At 39.1% G+C, this 20,848-nt stretch overlaps 1 protein-coding gene and 1 long non-coding RNA gene across 4 annotated transcripts in view; both read right to left on the bottom strand.

The window, feature by feature from the left end:
• Neto1 (neuropilin and tolloid like 1) overlaps positions 1-20,848 on the bottom strand; it is a 117,135-nt gene that overhangs the window by 20,314 nt on the left and 75,973 nt on the right. For 2 of the 3 annotated variants that reach the window (XM_051163883.1, XM_051163884.1), the window contains one exon: positions 9,681-9,909. In XM_051163883.1, the coding sequence (XP_051019840.1) occupies positions 9,681-9,909 (229 nt within the window). Of the gene's footprint in view, positions 1-9,680; positions 9,910-20,848 lie in introns of those variants that run through there. The other variant, XM_051163885.1, reaches the window with a different exon arrangement.
• On the bottom strand, positions 2,922-3,494 carry LOC127204657 (uncharacterized). Its single transcript, XR_007832497.1, has 4 exons — positions 3,398-3,494; positions 3,294-3,345; positions 3,086-3,137; positions 2,922-2,981 (listed from the first exon to the last, which is right to left on the bottom strand). It is a non-coding gene; the product is annotated as an uncharacterized LOC127204657 (long non-coding RNA).

Raw genomic sequence — 20,848 nt, 5'->3', positions numbered from 1 at the left:
TGGTGGCTCATAGCCATCTATGATGTAACCTGATGTCCTCTTCTGGCCTGAGGTGAACATGTAGACCACTGTATAAATAATCAATCTTAAAAAAAAAAAAAAAAAAAAAGAGCTCCCCCTCCCTGCACCATACTTGCCTGCAGGCCAGCTGATGGAGGAAATTAGGCAATTACTTTTCCTTTCCCCCAGGTGACTCCAGTTTCAGATCAACTTGAAAAAAAAAAAAAAAAAAAAAAACAACAACCAACAAAACAATAACAATCAAAATAACAATAGCAAAAACACTACCTTGCTCAAGGACATTGTGAAAATGAGGATTTACCCATTAAAAATTTTAACAATGTCAGTCAATAGCTGGGAAGTACTGGGTGGAGAGATTCTGGTTCAGTTCGGTGAATTTATAGTGACTACACCTGAGTCGTAGCGTAGCAAAGGGTTATCTTTAAAGCAGTGGCATGTGCCATATTGATTAACAATTGTCTGATATCATAAACAGATGGTAATTATTTCACCATAGAATACAATGCGGGTGATCTCATTTACTTAGACATAATCAATCCCTTCACCAAGTCTTCTTTCTACCTCTTAATGTTTTGCTAGGACAAAATACATTCTCTCTGGAAAGGGCAAGAAAGGCCATAGTCTGAAATGATTTAGTAAAAACTGAATCTTATCTTCCACATACATGTGCTAGATCTATAGTAGGTGGTCATGGTAAATACTTATCCGTTGTATTCATAAGAGTTTATGTGTAGAGAGTAGATGCCTTTTGTTAACTACTGTATTCTAGCACCTTATGTTTAATATAGTTTGATTCAATTCTCAACAACCAGAACCACCTAACCTGACAACGTCATATCTGGGCTAGCGATGGACATTCAAACCTTTAATCCCAGGCCTGAGAAGCAGATTCAGACCAGCTTGGTCGTCATAGAGAGTTTCAGGCCAGCTGGGCCTCCTCTAAAACAAACAAACAAATAAGAAATGTCTCCTATTGCATTATTTGTTTAAGCCTGTTTTAATATTTATTTTTAAATTTAATTGTGTGTGTACCTGTCTGTGTGTGCATCTGTGTCTGTGCGTGTGTCTGTGTCTGTGTCCCTGTGAGTGCAGGTGCCCGTGGCCTGTAGCATTCAGAAGGAGGTGCTGGACTTCTCAGAGCTTGGTGCTTCACACAGCTGCGATCTTCCTGGCGTGGGTGTCGGGAACGGAGGCACGTGAGTCCTCAGCCACAGCAACATGAGCTCTTAGCCACTGAGACATCTCTCTGTTCCAGTCTTTGTTGTTTTAAACATATGATTTGCTAGTGTATAAACTAGTTAACATTAAATGGTATTTTAAAATGCAAGGGTGCATGTTTTATCACGTGGTGTTGGATTTCCCCTCAGTCAGCTTGTTGTCTTAGCAGAAGCATAAAAATTTTCATCTCCCTTTGCCACCTCCAAACTGTGTTCTCTGTTTTCTAAGTTAATCTGATGGTTCACAATCAGATGTCATAACTGAATGTACACTCTTTTGTTGCTGCTACATGTAGGCTCATGTCCCACACAGAAGGCCACTAACACCACGGTTAGCCATTTAGAAGGCCACTAACACCGCGGTTAGCCGTTTAGAAGGCCACTAACACCACGGTTAGCCGTTTAGAAGGCCACTAACACCAAGGTTAGCCGTTTATTCATCTTTTCTCCTTTTCTAATACAGTCAACATTTTTTTATTACTGCCTTCTTCAATTACTGCTTCCTATAGGGTTAAAAACAAGAATTATCTTGCCAACTGTTCACTCATTCATCTTTCCCCTTGCATTTTAGCCATCACATTTTATTAATATAAGTATTAAATATTATAATATATATACAGTGATTTTTTTATTATCTGCATTGTGTTTTGTATCTACTTTAGGAAGACTTGCCAAAATATGACATATATTCAGTAATTTTCTCAGCATATTTGCGTGGTGTTGATATTTAAACCCACGCCATCTGGTATTTATATTACTATATGAAATACACAAGTAAATATTTCCTACATTAATAAAGTACTCTCAATCTACTTTAAACATGGCAACTTATATCGGTAAGATGAAGATATCAACTTATACTTTAGAATAATCATAGCTCATGACATTTCTTTTCCTACAACGCAAAAGGGACTTGGTAAAACACAGATCCATCCAAGGTTGATCACTGTATCTGACCTTATCTTTCCAGAAAAAAAGTTATTATTGATTAAATGTCATGATGATATTATATATATTTAAAACTACAATCTAAGTATTTATCCTTATATCTAGAGATAAATGTAGTTGACACCCCTCATCAAAGAGGCATCTTTTTGCAGCACGTGGAAATCACAGAAGCTGAAACTATAGAGAAGACCTGACCCCACTGATAAGTCTACAACACAACTCCTATGCCTCAGGCCAGAGGACTAGAATGTCACTGTGACAGGAAGCTGTCCCCATTAGATATCAATAAGATGGGACCGACAGAGTAACAACACCAGTTAACAGATCGCTAGAATCTCTAAACACCATCCAGTTATTTTCACTTCATCTCTCTGAGTTAGAAACCACACATAGGATCACCATACACGCTGCAGTGATGACATCATCTGGACCTATGAACACAGAGGATCACCATACAAGCTGCAGTGATGACATCAGCTGGACCTGTGAACACAGAGGATCACCATACACGCTGCAGTGATGACATCATCTGGACCTGTGAACACAGAGGATCACCATACACGCTGCAGTGATGACATCATCTGGACCTATGAACACAGAGGATCACCATACACGCTGCAGTGATGACATCATCTGGACCTGTGAACACATAGGATCACCATACAAGCTGCAGTGATGACATCAGCTGGACCTGTGAACACAGAGGATCACCATACACGCTGCAGTGATGACATCAGCTGGACCTGTGAACACAGAGGATCACCATACAAGCTGCAGTGATGACATCAGCTGGACCTGTGAACACAGAGGATCACCATACACGCTGCAGTGATGACATCAGCTGGACCTATGAACACAGAGGATCACCATACACGCTGCAGTGATGACATCATCTGGACCTGTGAACACAGAGGATCACCATACAAGCTGCAGTGATGACATCAGCTGGACCTGTGAACACAGAGGATCACCATACACGCTGCAGTGATGACATCAGCTGGACCTGTGAACACAGAGGATCACCATACACGCTGCAGTGATGACATCATCTGGACCTGTGAACACATAGGATCACCATACAAGCTGCAGTGATGACATCAGCTGGACCTGTGAACACAGAGGATCACCATACAAGCTGCAGTGATGACATCAGCTGGACCTGTGAACACATAGGATCACCATACATGCTGCAGTGATGACATCATCTGGACCTGTGAACACAGAGGATCACCATACAAGCTGCAGTGATGACATCAGCTGGACCTGTGAACACAGAGGATCACCATACAAGCTGCAGTGATGACATCAGCTGGACCTATGATCCTCAACTTTGTGCCAAGAGTTCTCTCCTATTTTTAGAACAGATGTAATTTGGGGTCTTAGAGTTTTCTAACTCAGTTTCTCATCTTGCTTCTTGTTGGTGGCCAGAAAGTCTTTGATCTGCAGTGTCTGGTGCCCCAGGAAGCAGCCAGTCCTATCAGCTCCTCTAGTGTCAGCTGTGTTAACTGGACTAAGTTTCATTTTCATTAGTAGAGTTACCTGCTTAGGTCAGGTCTCCATAGATGGTTTTCCCTCTTCATTACCCATAGTGATTTGATTAAGAATACACATTCTGAGGGAAAATGTTGCCATAGGACACAAATTTAGGACCAATCATATCAGAAGCTGTGTGTAGTTGCTGCTGTGTCGTGGGTTATATAGATTGTTTCACAATATGAGAATTTTTGCCTCACCTAAGAATGGCTATTCTCACTTCCATTGAAATAAAAATGGTATTCTTTGTAAGTTTTTTATCATAAAAAATCTACTACTTTGATTTGTCTTTATAAGTTGACATGAAACTACATGTAGTATATTATTTGAGCAAACTATTGTAAAAATTATTGTATGACCTTAAAGTGTTCAGTATTTTATAATGCCTCTTACTTGTTTATCTATCTATAATGCACATTTTCTCTGCATCGATCAAGACCTGGTAATTCACTGTGCAAAAGCTGTGCATATGAGCAGAACAGTAGACAGCTCCCGAGAAGTGGGGAGTACACCTGGCTTATGGGATGCACCCATCCCCAGTACTGAATTTATGCATGAATCCCAAGGGCAACAGTGGCTTTGAGAAGGCAACAGGTAACTCACCTGGACTGGTGAGATTCACCATGGTTCCCAGCTTTCCCATATTGACACGCAGTTACAGTTATGTAAGTACTTCTGCCATAATTGGATGCAAATAAATGTACTCAAAGACAACTTGTACTAAATGTAACCTTTTTAATGGGATAATTCTTCAGGGTAGACTCAGTGACTATGGAAAATTATGTAAATATACTAAGCTGTATTATTAGAAAAACTATGACATAACTCAGTAAGATAAAACCCAATCTATCATTAATAATTCTATTTAAGAATGACCCAGAATTATTTCCCTGGTAGTATAGATGTACTTTTTCTTCCTGTCTAATCCCTGGACTTGGGGGCTGCTGAACAGTTTTCACTCCTGGAAGTTCTTCTCAACAAAGCCATCACCTGTCACACACAGCAGCACATGCCACAATTCTGGTGACGTCTCTGGGGACAGTGAGAGGGACTGGAGGGGAAAGTGTTTTCTCTGCCCCATGAAGCCAGCTGCAGAGGGTGATCTCTGCAGTGAGCGAAAATCCTTTTCTATTTCTGAAGTCTCGGGTTTTCTGCTAACTAGTATTACTGCTCTGGCAGATATGGTCAGGCAACACAGGCTTTGTGATACGTTTCTAAAGGGCTCGTGCAAAGTAAACATCTGCCAATGAAACAGTAACCCATGAACTCTTGCTAAACTCGTTAACCCATTTACCACAACTATTTCAGATGGCAAAAGATAAAAGTTTAATTATTTAAATATGTATTGGTATTTATTAGTTATAATATTGGTATATTCTGTAGAATGTGTTCATTTTAATTTTATTTATGTCTGACAATAGAGTGATAGTGGCATGTTATGCTCTCGGATTTTCACACGTGAGTGTGCTGTGCAGCTGGAATTTGTACCACATGCATGATGGGGTCAAAACATCAAATCAGGTTTGAAAATCATGTAGAATTCTGCTTACCACACCTAAGTGCTAACCTATTTTCATCATCCTTTTCATCTTTGCTCTCTGTAGAAAAAGAGTTTTAACCAAGAATGCCAAAAAGTGACATTAAGATTCGGGTGTTCAGTTCTTGCCTCGATTCAATTAACACGTCACCAAGACTAAGGTGGAAGTGTGCACAGAAGAATAATTTCTCTGGACATTTGTCTGAGCTTATAAAATGTGAAGATTTGGAATAGATGATTTCTATAGCCTGCTTTTAACTCGGTAGAGCATTTTACTTTCTTCACATAGATGTGTCTGATGTCATTCTATCTTAATCCATTTGGGAACCTTAAAAACAAAACACCATCTTCTGGGAGTTCTATGGGCAACACAAAGGTAGATCTCACAGGTCTGGATCAGGGAAACATTAAGACATCAGCAATGTTGTGTCTGGGAGGGTCCATTTGCTCAGATTCAATGTCTTCGTGGTCCAGCGATGTGGAGCACAGACAGACTGGGGGTTCTGATTAAGAGGAGCCATATAAGTCATTTATGCCCCACAATGTCTAATATGACCCATAATAATCCCTTCACTCTATCATTCTGATGATGGTGGTCTCAATGTATCTGCCTTTGAGGAGACAAAACCAATATTATATTTTAAATATGTTGTCATTAAGTATACATTTGCTTAGACATAGAGTTACACTACATGTTTTGTGATTTAAAAAAAACAACATCTGTATACCCACGGATGTTGTTTGAATATTATTTGTCTGCTTGTGCTGGGGTTTAATTTCTATGGTGCAGTAGTCAGAAGATGGGTATTTATTTATTCTGGCTGGGTTGTAGGAATAGCATCTTTGGGAGGTGACTGTGATAAAATCATCAGTATGGTGGCCCATCATTGACTCCTGGAGGCTCCGTATAAAACAAGAGTCACACAAATCATGTCACATACATATACATATGTGTCCACATGTATGTGTGGACACTCACACATGCAGGTACACATGTGATGTTATTCAGTGCTATGTGAGGCATTGTGCTAGTCTTGGACACTGAGAGAAAATCATCCATCACCAGAACAGGCATAAACTCAAGGACATTCCTTACTCTAAACCTTACATTTGCCTCTTTTATTTATGACATATCCAGCCTACACATATTGTGAAAACAGAATGATATGCTGCACACACACACACACGCGCGCGTGCGCACATACACACACAGTCATCGCCAGTGCTCACAATGCAAGTCCAAGTGTGCTGCCAATACTAGTGTTTCATAAAGCCATGCTCAGGGAGGACCTGAAGTTTCTTCAATGAGTCACCTTAATACCTATATAGGGACCCTCCAAAATTATTGTAAATAAACCATCTATTTCAAACTAAATTCTACTTTGTATATTCTTATAGTTCCCACATCTTGTCTAGGAGAGCTTAGTTCTAACGAATAAAGCGGTGCACATACCCAGTTCATAGCAGAAGCACTTCCCTCATCAGTACACAAACCAAATTCCCAACAACAATGGACAATGAAGGGAAGCAAAGCACCAAGATAAAAATATTTAGGTACATTTGGTCTACGTATGACGTTATAGTAACTAAGTTACTATAGCAACTGCATTACAAGCAAGGGTCATTAGTTTTTGCAGAGTTCTAGAATCTGGAAGCTCTGTGTCAGCGGATGCTTACAGGTGGTTGGTAGGTGAAAGTCCCGTTTCCTCACTATGTCCTCACGTGATGGGAGAAACAGTAGAACCACTTTCTGAGGACACCGCCTGTGTAGCCCAAGCCCACTCGTGACGGAAATCTAACCAGTTTGCAGTGGCCCCACGTCCTAAATGACTCACATTGGCCAATAGATTTTTTTTAACATATGGAATTGGAAGGATTTATAGAAATCACCCAACTTCCCATTGACACGCTGAACATAGTTTGTGCAACAACAGATAAAACTCGGCACAATATGCAGTAAAACCCAGACCACACACCAAGACTTTATAAAAACCTTGTTGTGAATGTGTGTAACTGTCATTAAAACACTCATCATTCCAAGACTGTGGAAGACAGTGAGTTGGGTGGGATTTCCTTTGCATGCTGAAGGAGAATTCTGTGTCCTGTGGACTGTTAATTGATGTAGATACTAACTAAATGACTTCAGTAGCTCATACAATCATAGGCACTGAAATACTTTATTTTCTCTTTACTATACTTGTGGGATATGTGCACAGAATGACACAATGTACCATGCAGATTCATAGGTATTCATAGAATCCATTTTAGAGTTAAAAGGGGCTTAGGTTTCAGCTGCAATTCCTTGCTGTCTCACATACTGCCAAGATTTCCAATGGATTATTTTTCATACATAAACACCAAAGGTTTAACTATGAGGTTCTCAGTTTGACCAGCACAGCATCCCATGCGCCTGATATCTTCCCACACATTCTCTAACTAAAAAGGTCAAGGTGTTTCCCTCATAAAATGCTGCACGTGAGTAAAATAAAACCTTGAGCCGTAGTGGATGTTTTAAATTTAGCAATCCATGTTTTCATTTACCAGTATTAAATTTTACAGGGACGTAGATAAAAATTGCAGATTTTCCATGATATTTAAGAGATCCCATAGTTGTTTGCTATTCTGTATTTTTGACAGTTAAATTAGATAGGGGGAACTCAGTAGGTCATGATTCCAAATTGAAAAGAATATTTGAAAAAAAAAATAACCACACTGGGGGCAGGTAAGAGGCTGAGCATCAGAAATGTCACACAAGCCTGGTGGTCTATCTGTGTTTGATTCTTATGGTTCCTGTAAGGAAAGAACAAACTCCACACTGTTGTCCTCTGGTTGACAACATGTGCTATGGAGACGTTACCACAATTCATGCACACATGTCACACAAACTTTAACAACAATAGAAAATATAAAATTTTCACACACACGGTGTTGTGGTTAATTTTAGCCTGTCGATATGGATACTAGCTGAAAGTTTCTTTCTGTATTGAGAACACTTACTATTCCTTCCTCAGGGTTCAATGATAGAACAGGTCATGCCTGACTTGGTGCAAGAGCTCTACAATGCATACAAACTTCAGAATACTATGTACCACACGGCAACTGTGTACTGCGCTGTCTAAATAAAATATAGTAAATAAAACATTTATGATAAAATAACCAAAATGACAGATCACATGTTAGCTGTGTTTCACAACACACACAAATTGTAATTGGTACTTTTAAAATGCAGACTCTAGAAGCCCCTTATCAAAGGCACACTACACTAAATGTAGCTGAACCATAAGGCATAAACCACCAAAAAGTCCACTAAATTTTTCTTTGTATTTTAATCTAGGAAATACAAGGTTTTTCTCCCCAAATGCCTTAAGGCAGTAAAGATCCAAGACATCCAGCATTTTAATGAAGCTCTGGGGTAAGGCTGGAATCCCAACATGTGTAAGCAATCCACAGTGGGCAGGACCTCCGACTCACCGGAAGTCCATGGTTCTATTCAGAAAGATGAAGTGGCAGTCAAGCACTCTGGGGCCGCAGAGCACCCGAGCTGGGTATCAGAGAGGAATTTAAAGGCAGGAGCATTTGTGTGTTTATAAAATAAATATCTAAGATTTTTAACACATATGAACTTAGAAATCCTGGGCCTTGTGCTGTTTACAGTAGGAGCTGTCTTAGAAGGCTCAAATACCCTTTCATGTTTTTTTTTTCTATTTAAACAAAAATACATACCTTTAAATATAAGGCTCTTGCCCTTTAAATTTGAATTCCTTGGGGTTTTATTTGCTTATTTTTGTGAACCATGAAATGGCCAAGTTTCCTTAAGAATGTTCTAATATATCTGTTTAAATAGCTCATTACTTATTAAGCTGCAGTTTCCATTGTGAGGGAAAAACCGTACTTTGCAGGAACTTTAAATATCATGTCACTTAGATGTCTTCTGAATTTTTCCCTAATTCTCTGTCTTCCCACACTCCCCTCTCTCCTTACTTTAACTGTGGCTGTGCATTTGCAAGCTTGTTCAGATTACATCAGAATGCAAGAGATGCTTACTGAAGCCAAAATATCGCACATCTTATGCAGTTGTAAAAAAAATTATGTTTAAGCCCAAGCTTTATCAAAAACTGCAACACCACCTTCATATACTTGGGAAAAGCTAAACTGAAGACGAGCAAAATCCACCATTTCCCAGTGGAGAGCATACACGTAATTAAGAAAGGCTACGACGCATATATAGAAGGGCTCAGACTGTAATATATGGCTCTTCACTTGTCACTGCATCAGAATGAGAGAGGAACCTCAGCTGTATCAGGAACTTCTTTGGGAACACCCTGCTGTGCCCAAGCTGCGTGAATAAAGCCTCACCAAGGGCTAAGGTGTTCTGCAGCTCAGGACACTTCTGAAGGACAGACAGTCAAGTAAGGGAACCTTACGTTCTTGAAAGGATGTGAAGAGCATCTGAAACCTGCTGTTCCGGCTGCCCTCGTCCGCCCACATGCGGATCACCCCCAGGCCCGTGCGCAGCATCACGTCATTAGCCACCGTGCTGCAGAACTTGGCCTTCAAGTCCTCCACCGAGCTGCTCCCATCATACACTGCTACGAAGTTCCTTTTGCATTCATTTGAGTTCTGCATCTCATAGTCCAAGAAACGTAAGTAAATCTGTAAAACAAAGCCATAACAGACTGTTCATTTCAGAAATGTAGAGGAGAGCTAGGGCTTCCGCTTTTTTTTTTTTTTTTTTCCAGTCTCACAAGACGGCCTTGATTGCAATCAGCTGTATTATTCCCCTTGTGGACTGCAGGCAGACAAACTAGTGCAAAGCAAATTATCTTTAATATTTTTTCAAGTCTTATTATGCTGTTAAAAAAAAAAAAAAAAAAAAAGAACTTAAATGCACCATCTCCTTCAGCTAAGTATTTTTTTCCCAATGGTCCTGGTGCCATCCCCGTGCTCTATCTAAAATCAGCTATTAGCTTTCAAAACTTACACAACACTGCTTGCTTTGATTAGGGAAGTGGCTTTAAGTACTTCCTTATGTATTATCATTATAGTGCCCTGGTTGGTTTGTTTTGAAAAGAATGTATACAGAGGATTAATTTACATTGAGACTAAAGGAAAACAAAACTGACAGTGAAAGACCACTTCTGATGTCAATTGGTTCAGATCTCACTGACTTGGCTTTAAGGTGGAGCCTATCAAAACATTCGTAATGGACAAGCTATCCGTTTTCAGCGTACTTAAAATCAGGCCACTTAGCAAAATCTACACAAACAAAAGTTAAATTAGCATTTTATGAATACAATGTATAGCGACAGCAATTCACCTTTAAACACCCCCAAGAGCTTGGTGACTCCTGTGCCTACCTACTCAGAGACGACAATTTAGCCTCCCAGAGTATAAGCTGCAGGTAAGACTTGGGGCTTCTGACACCCTAGTGCATGCTGCTCCCTCAAGGACATGCTGCTTCTAACGCACATTATCTGACTCTCCCCCAGTGTGTGTTCAGAACCAAATGTAACCGATTCCAGCAGGAATCAGATCACGGAGAGCTTGATTGTTCATTCATCCATCCAGCCAGCAACATCCTCAGCCTGGCCTCTTAGTTGGCCACAGGCACAATTCTAGCCGTTGGGCAAACAGTAGTGAGCAGCCGGACGGAAGCTTTGGAAGCACGTGCTAAGTGAATCACGACCACACCAGCATAGAGTGTGACAGTAGAGGGGGTGTACAAAGTAGAAGCAGGCGAAACAAATTAACGAAGGTGCCGCAAGAACGGTATCTGTGAGTCTCAGCATCTGATTCTATCAGCTGCTGGGTGGAAGCTCTCAGAGGATGGTTATGCTAGGCTCCTGGCTGTAAACACAGCAGTATCCTTAACAGTGTCCTGGGTTGGCTCTTGGGGTTGCCTGTGAAAGTGTGTGTGTGTGTGTGTGTGTGTGTGTGTTGGGGGGTGGATAGAAGGACCCAGAGGGTATAAGAACTCCACAAAAAATCTAACAGAGTGAACTAACCTAGGCCTACGGGAACTTACAGAGATGGAAGCACCAAGCAAAGTTCAAACATGGACTGGACCTAGGTTCCCTACACATAGGTAACCAATGAGAAACTTGATTTCCTCTAGTAAATTAGTCCGGTGCTGTCTATGACATAGACACTGTTGCCTGCTCTTGATCACGTCACCCTAACTAGACTGCCTTACCTGGCCTCAATGAGAATTAGCTCTGTCCTGTTGGGACTTGAGGTGCTGAGGTGAATTGTCGGGGGGGGGGGGACTCTTCCCTTTTCAGAGGAGAAGTGGGGGGAGGTTAAGGGGGAAGAGGTCAGGAGGGAGGGACTGGGAGTAGAGGAGGGAGGAGGCTATGATCAGGATTTAAAATAAATATATATATATATATATATTAAAAATTAAAAATAAAAATCCTAAAAAATGATATCTGAATAAATCTGTCCTCCTTTGAAAATATCAATGGTTTATTTACATTTTATTTTATTTTATTTTATTTTACATATACATTTATATTATTACACATATATACAATAGATTACCTATAGCAAGAAGAACCATGACGCAATCTGGAATTACATAAATGTTAATGTTTTGGCTATTTGTATTTGACAGCCTTGAAGAAAACACCTTTCCTCTCTTGGTGCATCTAGAATTCTGAATGTAAGTTTTACAATGAAGCTTAGCTGTCTAGGAGTTAAGATGTTTTTAGGTCTGGATAGAGGTTTTAAGTTGACAAAGACAATATGTGATGGTGAATGATTTACATTTTAATTTTTAATATTGAATATCTATAGGATATTTTATTAAAATTTGTTTTACTTCATCTACCATGCAAACAAGGTAAATTTATACATTTATTTTAGGTTTATATTCACCTTTGTATATTCTTTTGTTGTTGTTATTTCAAAAATTATAATATTTATGAGAAACTTTTCCCCCAGATTTAGAAATCTCTGTTCTAAGCTTAAAATTTCATCTAATAGAAATGTGTTGATTTACTTCAATGCTATTATAAAATAGGCATTGGTCCTTAAAGTTTCTTCCACAAATAAACTGTATGTAGTATCCCCTGAAACAGGATATTTTAATAATCTCCTAAACAGCCTGTGTGTCTATCAGTTTCAGTTTCTGCAGTCTGGTTCATGTCCCAACTCAGCCACACTTAGCATCTATAAGTACAAACTCAGTGATCCCAGGCCTTCACCTGGAACCCTCACTAAAGGCCTCACAAACTTCTTCCGCCTTCCCTTAGAGAACCATGTCACCGCCCCCCCCCCCCCAACACTCCAAGCTTTATGCTCCTGGACTAGGCTTCAACTTGATGGAATTGGAACCTACCATTTGTTGCAACTTCCTCCAGACGTGTCAAGGTTGAGCTCACTTGCTACATTCCTAGTTGGCTGACTCCTTAACTACTGGCAGAATTTTCTCTTATAGACCCCATCTCAGTTAGAACTGAGCACATTTTAAGCTACAGTTCTGGTGGTACTCTCTTGGCTCACCTAACTATAGCTCCCATTTTTGTTATTAACCTCATGTTCTCTGTGTTCATCACACATCTGTTGGCTCTCCATAAATTGATACTGTGTCAAGGGCTATCAGTAATAATCATTCGGAAATTCTACTGCCACCAGGAAAAGTCACTTAAAATAACTCTCACAACAAATAATAGCCTAGACCTAAAGTACCTAAAGCTAAAATGATATGACAATATATTGTAGACCTGCGTGAGCTGCAAATGAGCTGTGATGGCACAACCAGGTCGTCATGCCGTAATTTTTAGAAGGAGCAACAGCAGAGAGAAAGACGAGGAAAGGAGTGGGGCTGAGCAACTGTAAAGAAGTGGAGTTTTACTCTGATTCTCATGCAACACAATAGATTGGCGAGGCTCCCACCCTGGCCAAAGAAGCTCCTTGTTGCTGCAAACCATCGAAAAGCCCAGGACGCACTGTCATCCACAGTGCTGAAAGTCCCTGCAAGCACTCAGTCACTGATAGGACATTTATCTATCCTGCTCCAGGTTCAGGAGGCACCGCGGAACGGGGGACAGAATGAGCATCGGTGTGAAGGACTGATGTGAAATGCTGTTCGCTGCACATGGCATGCACACTGTCTACAGGCACGCAGGGCAGCAGTGGTTGCCTATATGCGCTCTATGCAAGACTGAGTCAGTTAAAATTCAGTATGGATGTGGGAGGGTGGCCCAATGCCCATTCACACATACACATCCCTGACTGGACTCAGAAGAAATAAACTACAAGGAAGGTAGGAAGCTGGGAGCATGTGGTAGAGGTTTTTTGGGGGAAATCAGAGTAAGTAAGTGAGGGGAAGATATGATCAAATTACATCTGTACCTTTATGAAAATTTCAAACAATCAATAAAATTAGTAAAACTCCCATAAATATGAAAAAACGTTAAAATTTCCAAATGTTCCCTCTAACTCTACCTCACCTATTACATACTAACAGGAAACGCTTTTTAAAAGAACACATTTTTCAGGTGATCTTTACCAGAAAGCTGTAGCAAAAAAAATAAAAATAAAAATAAAAGCATAACTTAGCTAAGGAAAACAATGAAATCAACGTCAGTACCTGAAATAAGATTGACCAGATAGTTTGGTCTTACACTGAACGTTAGCTTAAGACGCTTTTAGGTCTAGATAGATGTTTTGAGTTGACAGAGATGAGATACGATAGATATTGATTCTCACTCAGAATTTTAGAATCACCAAGCTAGGAAAGATGGTTTCTACAAGGCTGCCAGATACAATTAGCCGAAACACCATGAATGTAACATTCATACAATCCCTGATTGCTTCGTGGTTCTTCTTGCTGTATGTAATTTTTATTTATTTATAATAATATAAATGCATATGCCAAAAAGTAAAATAAAATCTTTAGACGTAAAAAAAAAAAAAAGAATCTTAAGCTACACTTTTTAGATTCTTTACACCGTGTTACTTTGCTGTCTCCTGAATAAAAGTCAGCAATCCGAAAGTTCTATGCAAACTGAGCTGGAATCTGCAGATTTTTGTAAGATAACAAATAATGTTAGATACGATTAAAAGGTCAAGATACACATATGTTCTAAACTATTCCACAATAACCCCAGCATAGCTTATTGTCTCTCAAAAGGACATGCAAACTCCCGGAGAAATGCACAGTTTGACCAGTAAGGAAAACATTCAGCAGAGTAGGTGACACAGCACCGCCCACTTTTGGAAACACAACACAAAATGACGATGGATATCAGTTATCTTCACAAAGCTTAACAAAAAAAAAATCTATACTCACGGGAATAAATATACTGAATGAAAATATTAATCAAATCAAGCGGAAAAAAAAAGTCTTTCATTTGACACTTTCAAACCCAAATACTTCAGTAATATAACACGCCTGAGCACCTTTATAGTTTTTTATACTGCAAGTAGAAACAGGTTGAAATAGTGATTTATTATTATTAGAAAGGAGTCTGTGTGGTGTATTGGCAATCGTTTGACCCTAAATTAGTTCTTTTGTTTGTTTGTTTGTTTGTTTGCAGGTCCCTACACAATAACCTATTAGTGAAATAACTGCTTTAAAAAAAAAAAGCTCTGACTGGAGAGATGGCTCAGTGGTTAAGAGCGCCACCTGCTCTTCCAAAGGTCCTGAGTTCAAGTCCCAGCAACCACATGGTGGTTCACAACCATCCATAACGTGACCCCTCTTCTGGCATACAGGTGTATATGCAGGCAGAATACTGTATATAATAATAATAAATAAATAAATCTTTAAAAAAATAAAAGAAAAAGACTGGGCTGGGTGTGGTGGTGCACACCTTAAAAAAAAAAAAAAAAAGGAGCTGCGATTTAGAAAAGCCAAGTCATTTTTTGAAGCATTTTAGCATTGTACGTGTTTGGACTTTGGATCTGCCTGACACCAACCTTACTGCCCATCTTTAGTGCAACCTACTCAGTCTTATGGTAGTTTTAGAAAATTTTTCATATGTAATATATTCCAGAGGTAAAGTTATAACTTGAATAAAAATAACTTTAACAAAATGAAAAACCACTGGGGAAACCATCGGAAAGTCAACTATTCCCATTTTCCTAAAGAGGCTCCAAAATATGTTGATGAGGAAATCAATGAAATTCAGATAATGAAGTGCATTTTGAAATAAATGAGTGTCTCAACAACACTTTAAAGCTAGGGCTACTTAACTTTAAAAGGTGCTATATTTAGGAAATCAGCTTTCACACCTGGCTCAAGCTTTGACATTTGACCCTCTGCACGTGTCTGCATTATCCACGCTGTCACTGACTGGCAAGCGTTTGATGAGCGATGGTGAGCAGTGTCTGCCATCTCCTTTGCTTCTGCATCTCAAAGACTTTGTCCCCCACATACCTCTCCTTATGGAGAAAGTAAACAACTGCCTTCACTGGGTTTTGAATGAACACATGAGAAGCATTTATGAACTTCAATTTTTGTACTTAATAGGTAAATAAGGTATTGGAGTGAGACATTTGCTGAGCAAGAATAAGAGATGCTAGTACATAGGCTAAATTTCTTTCGGAAAAAAATCTGATCACTATATTTCTCATTAGCTACAGTATCTGCCATATAAAATCTCTCCTTGAAGATTTCAACAAATAGCTTCCTGGTATTGGAGGGCAACTGTGAACAGCCTCCCGCAAATATTGGTCCAAACCAAACTATAGCTCATTGTTATTTTGTATATTTTCCTGAAATTAAACTTAGCTATTTGTTTATTCAGGAGGAGCAGTAGTAAATAATTAATTATATAAATAATACATGAGGCTTTTTAACTCAGCAGATATCTAAAAGTTTTAAGTGTTTATCTTAAGTACAATATGGTAGACATTTTATATAACTATCTTTTCCTTAGAAAATTAATCTGATGTCTGAAAAAATGATTTAGCGGTTAAAAGCACTCACTAATCTTACAATAAAGGCTCAAATTCAATTCCCAGGACTCACCACTGGTGGCTCAAAACCACATGTATCTCCAGCTCTGGGAAGCATAATTCCCTCTTCTGGCTTCTGAGAGCACCTGCACTCATGTGAGGACACACACACACACACACACACACACACACACACACACACACACACACTCACAAATACATAATTAAAAATAAAATAAATATCCATAAAAAATCAAACCAAGAAATGATGAACATCTGCTGTATCTATGCAATCAGTTATGTAAAAACAAAAAAACAAAAATCTTTTCACTTTATACAAGTTTGGGATTAGGCAAAACCATACCAACATCTTAGTATGAAGTAGTCCCATTTTAAAGGGTTTTTAAGAAAGTTATTATGACTGGAATCAGTGTATAAGATTTGTGACACAAAGACTTGTTTCAGGTAGCAAATGACTAAGAAAGAACTTCTCTGCTCCCTCTGTGAAGGCAAAGCGAACGCGATGAAGAACAGAATAATATACAACTCTAGTGAAACAGTCAGATCCAAATCTCTTCTCAGTGAATCATTTTGATGCATTCTCCTTTTTAATCAATCACAAAGGGTGGGGACTGACAGAATGATTTATTGTCCAAGACATGGAAAGCCAGAACATATAAACAATTTCTGCTAGTGTCTGTTTTCAAATTGCACTAATATGGAAGGCAGTGCCATGTTTATATGCAAAGCAGGTAAATTTAGCTGGGCTTTCTAAGTAATGCATTACAAAGAAATGTTAACACAAGCACCTCAGAAGCTCCTCCCCCCCCCCATGCCATAGGATATGAAAAAGCAAGTACTGAGGCAGCTATGTAAGCGTCAAAAGAAAGCTTTATTCTTTCAACAAATAAAAGTTGAGTCATCTATGAACAGACCTATGTTATTCAGGGATTCAAGGCCACTGGACATCTTGATATTTGAACCACAGACTAATAGCATGCACCCAGGGATTTACGGTTGCTGCTTGTGACTGAAAAGGTTAGGATATTATCAGGGATAACATTACATGGATTTGTAAGGTTGAAAATTCTCCCTTGGACACATAAATAATACTATGTTCTGAAGTGTTAAAATACCCTCAAAATCAGATCTTGGTATAAAAATATTAAGGCAATTTTATGTCCAACATTTGCACAGCCTTCTATAATCTCACTTTCTAATATTTCATTTTAAAAGTTGTCCTATAACTCTCATTGGCTATGACTTACTACATTAAATTTTTTTGTTTTCATTTTTCTCATATTTTGAGATAATTAAGGCAGATTTGGTTCCTAAAGCCATTGATAATTTTTATTCTTTTTAACTCAAATCATTACCTAAAGTGTATTGGATTTACTTTCTATTGTTACATAAGAAATAATCTTAATTTTATTAGATATGTTTATTATTGCACAAATCCAGGTTAGAGAACTCTATATTTAGATTTAACTGTCTTTTCATGGCCTGAACTTCCACAGTCTTGGACTTCCTTGGCACATGTTCAGTGAATCTTTGATCCTATCTCCTATTTCCTTGGGTGAACTTGCTCATTTTCTTGAATGTAGTGGCTGTGAGAAATGAGACTGGGCCAGGAGTTCTGAGAGACTGTCTTTGCTCCAGCCCTGCTTCTAGTTAGCCAAATGTCTGAGCTACTTTCAGAACTCATTTTCTGATTTGGGTTTTTGCAGGACTTTCATATGATGTTGGCTTAGAAGCATTTAATTTTTAATCATTATGCAAGACTCCTGCCAAATTCTATTCTCATTCCTCCCCTGAATTATCATTTGATCTCCATCACAGAACCCTTAGTATATTGAATTAAAAGCTCTTAATTTCTCATTTCAAATAGACAAAATATAGTTCCTAAAGAATGTAGAGTAAGAAGCTTGCTCTTATTCTCTTTCTTTCTACATATAGTTAAAATTGAATTTTACATGAGTTTCCTAAATTCTAGTTGTAATAATTTCAATTGTCAAATATTTATAGATATATAATGTATTGTGCCTGTATTCATCTCTTCATTCATCTCTTCTCTCCTATCCCCTTCCTCATTTTCTGGCCTTTTCCCAAGTCGTCAATTTTTTTAAAGCACAGAGTTTAGTTACAGTTGCTTGCAGGAACAGAAGTTATGGGGTGTTTCACTAGAGCGTGATCAACTTAGGAATAGCTACACCAGGAGAAAGAGACACACCCTCCTCTGGCATCCATTAACTGCTAGTAGCTCCTCAGGAAGCTTAGGGCCTCATGAACTCATTCCTCAGGCAGAGTTGAGCAATGATCCCATTTTGTGAAGGTGTTGCATTCCACGTCAAGTGGTTATCTACAAATACCCAAGTTTCGGCCCTCGTGGCATTCAGGTTGGATTCCTTACCATGGTTTGGTCTTCCACTATCCCCAACTGGTGATAAAATCTACAACTGGACACACTAGTACCTTTTCTGTACTCTTTCTCTAGAATCTCCATGAACACAGTCTACTCACAGAAGTGTTTCTATACCCTCCATAAACTCAGAAAGGACTCCACAATTTCAACTCTGCTTACAATTTGTAAGCCCTGTCATTAATGCATTTCCAAAGTTATTTCTTCTTCCTTGGGAAGTCTGATTGATCATTTTCAAATTAAAGGGGTCATCTATAATAATAGACAGTATATTGGTACATTTCTATTTGTCAAATGCTAAGAAACAGCATGCAGGGTGTATGATTTTAATCCCAACAAGTAAAGGTTTTAGCACCTTCATTGTGACAGTAGGGTCAGGAAATACCATCCAAATATTGGCTGTGACCCATTTCAAGCCTGACTTATGCTTTGATAGTTTATTCTCATAAATCACTAGGAAAGCAACAAGAACAGGAAGCCCACATGGGCAGTGGATCTTGTTTCTTGGTTTTCTCCACAGCATTCAATCCCACTTCCTGTCTTCTCAACCTTTAATTGAACAGAAGAAGGCGGTCACAATAGAGCATCTTGGATTCATCTCTGCAGGAAGCAGCCTTTTTGGGTCACAGGCTGCTGGAGTCTGTGACAGGCAGGTGCAATAGGCACTGTTGTTCTGGGACTATAGAAATGTCAGCCTATTTGCCAGCTGGAAGAAGGGGGCGTGTGTTTACACTCCACTTTACCATTGAAGTGACAAGGTGCTGCTCAAGACAGCAAGGTGATTTGCCTACAGTTCCTGTTTATAAAAGTTGCCTTTTAATAAAAGATTTTCATTCATAAAGGTGGGGAAAAAACAAGCACTTTACTGAGCATCCACACATTGTGTATAGGACAGATTTAGCTCTCTGATCATCCAGTGACTATTTATGATTTCATATTATAAATACCAGTTATTTCTTTAAAATTCCTTTTAGAATAAAGGTTGGAAGCCAGGCCTTCCCACAGGATGGCAAGTGCTTTATGGCCAACCTGTGTTCACAGCCCTCTTCTTCTCGTGTTGAAAGAGGGTCTCATTAACTTGTCCACTCTAGCTGTGTAAACTCAATTTATATTTTCGAGTGTGGAAAGACCAAAGTACTTCTTGAATGGGCAACTCCCTCCAAAGTTTTAAAAACTGGCATAATTTTTGCTCAGCCTGACTATCCTGGCACCAAATTCTTTGGTTTATTTTCTAATATTCCCTTCGCTGGCCTCCAGAAAAGAGTGAGTTCAGTCATGGACTCACTGTCTTCCCTCTGCCTAGGCTTCGCCCATGTTAACTCACTTCTTTTCTTACCAGATGACGTTCCATTTCTAAAATGCAAATCCAGCGCCATTTTCAGGAGACCCTGGCTGCTGTTGCTTTTCTGTTAATGGAGCCTTTTCCTTCATACTTTCCTCATCAACAGGAACCAGATCATATTGCTTACCTAGTTTCTTTATATACACATCTATGATATAGATGTGTATGTGTAATATAGAAAACACGAGGAAGGAGTCTAGAGTGGTGTGTGTGTGTGTGTGTGTGTGTGTGTGTGTGTGTGTGTTTGTGCATGTGTGTGTGTGTGAAAGGTTTCATGTGTGTATCAGAATGCAACATGCACACGACTGTATGGAAAACAGAGCTCAGCTTTAGAAATTGTTTCTCATGCTTCATTCACACATTTTTGGAGGCAAGGTATCTCACGGGCCTGGAACTCACCAAGGAGTCTAGGATAGTTGGACATTAAGCCCCAGGGATATGTTTTTCTTCATTTCCCAGCTCTGGAAATATTAGTCCACATCACTGCATCAGATTATATTTACATTGGGTCTAGAAATCAAACTTAGTTCCATATATTTTCAAGAAAATCACTGCAGATCAAGCAATCTTTCCATTCTTCCTCCCTTCCACTGTACTTTTATTAACAGATCACAGGGTTCTGGGCTTTCAAGAGTCACTAAAACTATTAATTAAACAAGGAATTGGTTATCTTCAATGAATAGTCAGCATAAATCAGTGATTTTATAACTCTACTTGGGATGAGAATAAGAAGGCAAAAGGAAAGCAACCAGTATTTGCTTATAGGGTAGTCCCTCTTAGTATTTCTGAAGACAGACGTATAAGGATAATGGGCTCCTCCCTCCTCTAAATGTCTTTTCAAAGTGCTTGACTGAATCTGAACCATGTAACAGTCACTCGATGCATGCAGCAGTTAAAACACCAGATTGTGTTTATAGCACTGAAAA

The sequence above is a fragment of the Acomys russatus genome, chromosome 20 (genome assembly GCF_903995435.1).
Source record: "Acomys russatus chromosome 20, mAcoRus1.1, whole genome shotgun sequence".
NCBI lineage: Eukaryota > Metazoa > Chordata > Mammalia > Rodentia > Muridae > Acomys > Acomys russatus.
The sequence above is the reverse complement of the archived record's forward strand: the minus strand, read 5'-3'. Positions and strand labels throughout refer to the sequence as shown.